General features: G+C 39.2%; 1 protein-coding gene across 1 annotated transcript in view; it reads right to left on the bottom strand.

Moving 5' to 3' along the window:
• Positions 1-335: 335 nt before the first annotated feature.
• DMRT3 (doublesex and mab-3 related transcription factor 3) overlaps positions 336-8,007 on the bottom strand; it is a 9,573-nt gene continuing 1,901 nt past the window's right edge. Inside the window, exon 2 of the mRNA XM_015818034.1 lies at positions 336-1,342. Coding sequence (XP_015673520.1) covers positions 347-1,342 — 996 coding nt within the window. The 3' untranslated portion in view covers positions 336-346. The remainder of the gene's footprint in view (positions 1,343-8,007) is intronic.

The following is an 8,007-nucleotide window of genomic DNA, read 5'->3' as shown; positions in this document are numbered from 1 at the left end:
AGTCCTTTTGTTGAACACTGCATTCAAGACAATAGCAACATTCCCAATGGTGTGTAAAAGATAAGACAAATTTGCTCTTCTTTAAATGTTTTACAACCCCCCACAGTTTCTTACATGTGTGTTTAATTATTTTTCAGTAATACACATTCAGCACTAAAGGCATGAAATAGTAAGTATTTGGCATTTTTCAGTTGAAGTGCAAGAAATAAAATAAATTATGTCTTTATTGCTAACAGAGTAACAAGCAGAGTCCCTTTTTTCCTGCAGATATATATGACCCACCATTTCTTTTGTTGGAAGTCCAGCATTTCTGCCACATTGAAAAATGTCACGGTAAATAATCATTTTACGAAGATGTGTTTAATATTCTAGAATCTGAGGAATCAGATCTTTCATCATAGTCATCTTCTGTATAAATGGGTTGCTTTGCCACAATTGGACATCCATCCTCTTGAAGTGAGATTCTAGGATCCTCTGATGGGCGTGTGGGAAGGACAGGAGAACTTCGGAAGACCGTGGCAGAATTAGCAGAGAAGGGGCTGACATACTGAGACCTCAGCTGATACTGCTGCTGAAGCGTCATGGTGTTCCACAAAGTAACATCATTGGGTAGAAATGGACTGGACTGGTTCCTGGCCAAAGTATTCCTCAACATTAATGGATACCGGGGAGGTTGTGGGAAGGGATGCTGTAATGGAACAGCCAATGGATTTGGTACAACATTACTAGTATCAGCAGAAAACCTCAGTGTGTCTGGGACTCGAAAAGCAGACCCTACTGACCATTTTGAAGAGGAAATAGGATAGGAGCTCAGTGTGTGTTCAAAGAGGTGCCCATTTGAAGGCAAAACCAGGCCTTCTGATTCTGCAGAAGTTCTGTCTCCTCCCCCTATGGAGGATCTGCTTGACAGGAGGACCTCAACAGCACTCACCAGGTCACCCCCACAGCCTTTCAAGATTAACTCAAGCACGGTTGGCTTTTGGTTAGGGAATATTTTCTTTAACACTTCAAGGGGTGGCCGGTTGGCTTTTAAGCCAAATGGCAGAGAAACTGTCCCTGATGGACCTTCAATCAAGAAATGGTTCTGCTCCGGTTGATACTTAGGGCTTTCGGGTCTGCTGTCAGTGCTCCCACTGTTTTTCTGGACTGCATAACCACCCTCATCAACGGAAACTATTTCAGGGCTCTCAGGAGTGAAGTTGCTCTTGGTCTTGGTCACCTCTGGAGAACTCCTTTGGTCTGTATCTTTGTCACTGTAGGCCTCAGTACTGTCTCCTCCACTGACGTCACCCAGTTGCTCTTCTGTCATGTCTACAAAACAGAGAGCAGCTTTGTTATGCCACTGAGAACAAAGACGTTATCATTTCTGTGTACATTTTTTAAGTGTCACAAGCACTGAATTCTTCAGATTATAAATAAATTGTTCTAGATTACAAATATTAAAAAGGTGTTGATTTATAACAGAGACAGGGTATTGGCCCACTTAATCCATTTATAATTACTTTGGTTATTGATAAGACCCTTTTATTTATTTTCTGTTATGCTTTGCTTATCCCATAGACCACCATCACAATAAATTGGAAATGAAAATAAGGAAATCATGTCCCTATTTGCTACTTCCCATAACTCTTGTTGTAGACCACTTACCTACTATACCACTACAATACTGTATGTTCATACAATTATATAACTAAAAATAAACCAACTGTATCATTGAAGCATTTTAGGTTGATTTATGAAGAAACTTTGAGGCAGACTAGAATCTGTGATTCATTAACACCAAATGATTTACAAAGGAATTACAGTTTTTTCTTTTAGTCAAAGTCAACTGAGAAAAAAGTATTATTTATTTGTGGTCCATGGCATTGCTGTGATAAACTACTCTATCAATCAACCATCACTAAATCCTGAAGAGAATCTTAAAACTTTGGCCACTGTTGTCAAAACATAGGTCAAAGACCGCCTTGAAGCATTCTGTCTGGAAAACGTGTGCTCTCATCTTTATTAATTTCCAAAATAATTGTTTTGCATTTCTGAAACCTCACCATGGTTCACCAAAGGAGAAGGAAGAAGGAGAAAAAGACAGCTAAAGTAAGATTTTTCCTTCCAGAATGCTTGTCTGATGAGGAACTCTTAAATATTCAAAAGTTTCTGTATTGTTTAATAAACCCCCAATTGGTATTAGTAAGGGCTAGAGTTTGGTTGATTTGGGATTGCCTTTTCTGTGCATTTGATTTTCATATCTGCTATGATTAAATTGAAATAGTGCTTTTTAAAAATAATCTTGACAATTTTGCAATTTCCTTTAGCTTCACTTACATGACTTGGTGTACTTGGCACTTAGCAAATAAATAAAATAAAATAAAATAATAACAACACGAAGCAAAACAAAAACCAGCCAATAAATTAAGATTACACACTAATCCTGAAATTTGCCTTTATTTGATTTCTCTGTGCAGTTCACCTAGCCACACCTCTTTATGACACAACCACAGACAACATGAATGGGTTTTGTTGAATGAAATGTCCTGTACCATGTTTTCCTAGACACTCCTTCATTTAAGCCTATATTCTTGGGTTTACATCTTGCTACAATAGCACAAAAGAAATACCAGCTACCTGAAATGCACTTGTTTTTACACACCAGACTGGGGTAGGCAACCCTTTTTGATCTAAAGGATGTATTCAATCTCATGTAGTTTGCTGAGGTTCCACTCACTTGTGGCAGGCAAAAAAACTGTCAGAACCCAGAAACTAACAGGCAAGAAAAAAACCCCGCCAGGATACGTATCTATTACATGAATAACTATAAATTATACACTTTATATCATAATCTTAACTACATGTAAATCCTAAAATCTTTAATATATCAACTCCCCTTTCCCTCACCTTTAATCACTTCAGTTAACTTATTCTAAATATTCCACAGACTGCTTCCAAGTAGTTTGCCATTTAAATTTAATTTTATGTAAAAATGATTTGGGGATTCAAAACATCTTTCATTATTACAAATAGATGTCTGTTTCATTTATTTATTTAAAGAAAGTGGGAGGAGAAAGATAAGAAAGATAAGTAGAGAAGGTTGTAACCAAAATAGTTTTGGAAAAGTAGACATGCTTGTTCATTAGCACATTTGTAACAAAGATAAAATAAATATTTTATCTGAATCTCCAATTATTCACAGCAGAGTATATGAATGTTCATATTGCAATAGATAGAAACAAACCTAAATGGGATTCAAGAAGCATTACATTTTTAAAATGCCAAATCTTTCAGGTGAAGATTTTGTGTGTAAGAATTCAATTAACATTGCTTTAAAAATATTCACATTTTTCACATACATGATTTTGCTAACTGAACAACAGTTATATCTGAAGAATTCCAGATCTGTTTATCAAATTATATCCTATGTTGTTAAGCCTATGTTAAAATTGCAAGTCATCCTAAGCGTTGGTCTAAATCTCAGATATTATCTCTTTTTTTTCCTTCAAGAATCCATCTCACCTGCTGGATTCACACATGCCTTTAATTCACACATATAACTGCTTTAATTTTACATTTGCTAAAACTGACAAAGTGGATCCATATCAAGTTTCTTCTTGAAATCTCCAGAAGTAGCTTGAAGCTAAGTCCATGTCCCCAGCAATCTCCCACAGAGAACTAGATCATCCCTTTTCATTCAAACAAACTACCTTAAAAGATGTATACAATAAGTCACTCAAACGTGGGCATTTGCACAAAGCTAAATATTTGTATCTGTTCTGGTCCATTTACTCTTTTTTGATATTTAAATTAATGAGGGCTTTATTTGCTGTTTTAGAGCACTTATCAATAATAATTTTCCTTCTGAGAATGATTACGTATGTAGAATTTATACACAGATGATGTAAACCAGGATTATCCAACCTTGGCAACTTTAACAACTGTGGACTTTAATTCCTAGAATTCTATGGATTCTATGAGTTCCCTAGCCAGCCAAATCCCCAGGTCTTTAAGTTGCCAAGGTAGGACAACCCTGGTGTAAACATATCTGTTGTTTATTTGTTTTTGGCTTTATGTGTCCTGTGAACCCTGCCATTGTGATTTATAACCCATGTTTCCAGCTTAACTTGTTCTGTAAATCCAGCCTATTGTAGTTTATTTAACAATCCATACTTAGGCCTGTCATGGTTTAGCATGATGTCTGAACTCGGTCAGTAATTCTTTCAAAACAAGTAAAAGAACTTGGAGAAGCTGGATCTCCCGTTGAAGCCTTGGCCAAAAGGACCATCCATCATCCAGCCAGCCAGCAGCAGCAGCAGCAGCAGAGCCCCCTGGAGCATGCAAGGATCTTTGATGGATGGAGATATCCTTCTCCTTTCTCCTAAATGTTAAGCATAAAGTGCTGACGAGCTGGCAGGGAAGAATTTCTCATCGATGCGCTTTGATTATATTTGGTAAAGAAAATGCCTGTTGCCTGGTAACATTTCACTTGAGCCTGACCTACTCCAAAAGTTATTGCTACCAGATTCGATTTACACTGTCCTCTGGTGATTACTGTAATCTTTTAAACTGGGAGGTTCATACATCAGTGGGGCAAAAATTGTGTGCTTCTCCCCCTCAGATTTATAAGCTTTGAAGAAGAGTCAGGCGAAGGAGTCTGTTTCCTCAAGCAATGGAGAAATCAATACAGCCCTCAAATCTCTCGCGACCAGGAATGTTGCCCACACACAACATGTTAAGACCACAACCTCACACGATGTTTCAATATCCACCAACAGAAACCATGGGAACCATCCAATGAATCAAGCAACTCGGCACTAGAGACAATCTTGCAAAGACAACAACGTAAGTTGAGGATGAGTACAGACAGAGATAACTTGGCAGGAAACTGAAAACTAACACGTCATACATATGCACCCATCAAAGCTATGAGCATTTAAATCTCATTGATTTCAGCATGTGCTTACATTTCTCCCAGGGCAACAGGCTGGCCTCCAGCTGGCTATTAGCCAACATGATTACAGTACAGTACATTACTTCCTTAGAACTGAGAAAGGAGAACTCTAACGATTCCTAGGATTAGGGAATGAATTTTAACTACTGCAATTATAATAAATGTTCCATAGAACCAAGTATCATGGTACAGCTAGTAAAGCTTTGATTGAAGCAAATATTTTTTGTGTCATCTCACTAATTACTTTCTACTCAAGGATTGTGTCAAGGAATCTTCACCCATTCAATTAAATCAATTAAATCAATGGAATAAAAATAATCCTAGGGAATTGTGTTGCATACTTTTCTTTTCGAGTAAGTTTTGATTTAAACTGAAGTATTTTGTGTAATCCATCTTGTATACGGCACTTATCATGGACGATGATAGGGTTTGAATAGTTCTGACATGGTCACTGATATCTCTATCAGATAAAAGCAGGAATAAACCATGTTATTAAATTGCCAATTTATTATCCTCTTCCTGTTTAGGCAAAGTTACTGGGAAAGGCAGAGGCCTATTTCAAAAGAATATCTTATGCAGCTAAGAATTACAGTATTACATGGTTCTGAAGCAACAATATAACAATACACCACCACCTGGAAAGTTTCCTAACATATTATTTCCCTTGATTTTAGCTAGGGAAAACCAGGAGAGAAATGCTAGCTACATTTTCTTTCTGGAAAAGGATGTCACTTCTAAGACCACAAAACTACTCTAATAGCTCCCTTCCTAATCTCCAGCAGCAGGACAGGATCTTCTTCACTGTCCCAGTTACAACCTCTCCCTTAATGGTGAAATCACTAGACACACACGGCTGCACAAACACTGTTTGCCATTAATTAAAACTCCACCTTCCATTAATTTCACACAAAAAAATCCCTCAGCAAATGCAAAAAGAAATACAAAAAAAGACCAGGTCTCCTTACCCAGATAGTAAAAATAACAAGTATGGCAAAAACCTTAATGAAGGATACGGAGCTAAGGATGGGGAGCAGTTTCTAGTAGGAAAAGATGGCATTTTAGAACATGCTTCCATATGAATTTGAAGATGCAGCGCCCAGAATGTTATACACACTATATTGCCCCAAAGAAAACATTTGATAGAAAATGTTTGATAGAAAATCCACAAGAGTCTGATGCTGGCAAGGAGCAAGTCTTGCCAGTGTCTGTGTGCAAACAGATGTTGTGCAAGTGTCAAATCTGAGTTCTTCAAATTACGGACATTTGCAAACAGAATTTAAACTCCTAAAAATGTGCAGCTGGATTATTTGCTTGCTCAGGAGGAAGCCTAATCAAAATAAAGGAAACTGCAACAATTCTGTGCAGGTGAATTCAGTCTGTTGAATCCCATGAGACTGTTCCCAGGTAATGCCCACAGTACTGCAGTCTCTCTCCCCCCCCCCACCTCCTTGGTATGCTCAGAATGGAGTCTTGGCTTACCATACACTTTTTATAAAAGATTAAATGGAGACTCCAAACCAGGGGTAGCAAACTATGGCAACTTTACAACCTGTGGACTTCAACTCCCAGGAGTCTGGCTCAGGAATTCTGGGGGTTGAAGTCCACAAGTTGTAAAGGGGCTCACCTCTGTTCCAAATACTTCTTTGGAAATATGTGTGTGTGTGTGAGAGAGAGAGAGGGGGGGGAGGGAGAGAGAGAGGGAGAGAGAGGAAAGAGAGAAAGAGAGGAAAAAGAGAGAAGGAGAGAGAGAGAGACAGAGAGAGAGACAGAGGAAAGAGAAAAAGAGAGAGAGAAAGAGAGAAAGAGAGAAAAGAAAGAAAGAGAAAGAGAGAGAGAAGGAGAGGAAAGAGAGAAAGAAAGAGAGAGGAGAGGAAAGAGAGAGAGAAAGAGAAAGAGAGAGAGAAGGAGAGGAAAGAGAGAAAGAGAAAGAGAGAGAGAAGGAGAGGAAAGAGAGAAAGAGAGATCCTCTGAATATGTCACCTCTGAACACTGTATATATTTTTCCCCAAACGTCCTCTTTTCTGCAATCAAAATGTTACAGAGGCTCATAGGAAGGCCTCCCACAGCATCTAAATCTGTATTTACTATGGAGGTGGAGCAGGGAGAAAATCCAGAGGCATAAATGAAAGAATCAGACGTGGGAACAGATTTTGGGTTAACAATTTGAATTCTCGTTCGTGCGTGTATTTTGCTTCAAATTTTGCGCAAAAGTTCAAGTTATACGAGTCCCCAAAAGACAGCCGTTTTGTCTAGATTTCGATAATGTATTAAAGGGTGTGAGTGGGAATTACAATTGCTAAGATCTGTTCAGAGATGGGGAGAAGAGAAACCTGGCGGGAATCATTCCCCAGAGTCTGTATGATGGCTATTTGTGGGTAAGGGGCGGTTTGGCTTGTCTTACTAAAAGAACAGAGGCGAGCGGCTTTTGCTCAAGGCTTGCAGACCGACTCGCAGCCCAGGACTGATGGCCGGGCTGGACAGGACCGGAAAGCGGGAAAAGGAGGTATTCCCCGAAATCTTCCTAATCCGGACGATTAGTTTATGCAGAAACCCAGCGCCGAACCGGACTGAGTCGGAAGAAATATTCTGGGGCAAGATAGAATTTGCCCGCAAAAAAAAATAAAAAATAGGGAACATCGTCTTTTGAGTTTTGATTTTCATGGATAAAAACGACCGAGCCGCAGCTCAACTTTTGGAAAAGGGACAGCAACATTCCCGAGGTCCAACTCGTGGTCTCCCGGGACTGTTTCGGGCGCGGGGGGAGCTCCTGTTTCGCGCTTCGCCTCTGGACAGGGAGGAGGAGGACGAGGTGCTGAGAGCAAAGTTCCTGCCACGGACAGCCTAAATGTGCGAAATAGTACTGTCTGAGGAAGTGCACTCCCGCGTTTTGTTCCCTACACACACACAGAGAGAGAGAGAGAGAGAGAGAGAGAGACAGAGACAGAGACAGAGACAGAGACAGAGACAGAGAGAAAGAAAGAGAGAAAGAGAGAGAGAGAGAGAAAGAAGAAAGAAAGAAAGAAAGAAAGAAAGAAAGAAAGAAAGAAAGAAAGAAAGAAAGAAAGAGAAAA

The sequence above is a fragment of the Protobothrops mucrosquamatus genome, unplaced genomic scaffold, assembly GCF_001527695.2.
Source record: "Protobothrops mucrosquamatus isolate PMUCROS unplaced genomic scaffold, P.Mucros_1.0 scaffold667, whole genome shotgun sequence".
NCBI classification, from domain to species: Eukaryota; Metazoa; Chordata; class Lepidosauria; order Squamata; family Viperidae; genus Protobothrops; species Protobothrops mucrosquamatus.
Note: the sequence above shows the minus strand (reverse complement) of the source record. Positions and strands in the feature narration are given on the sequence as shown.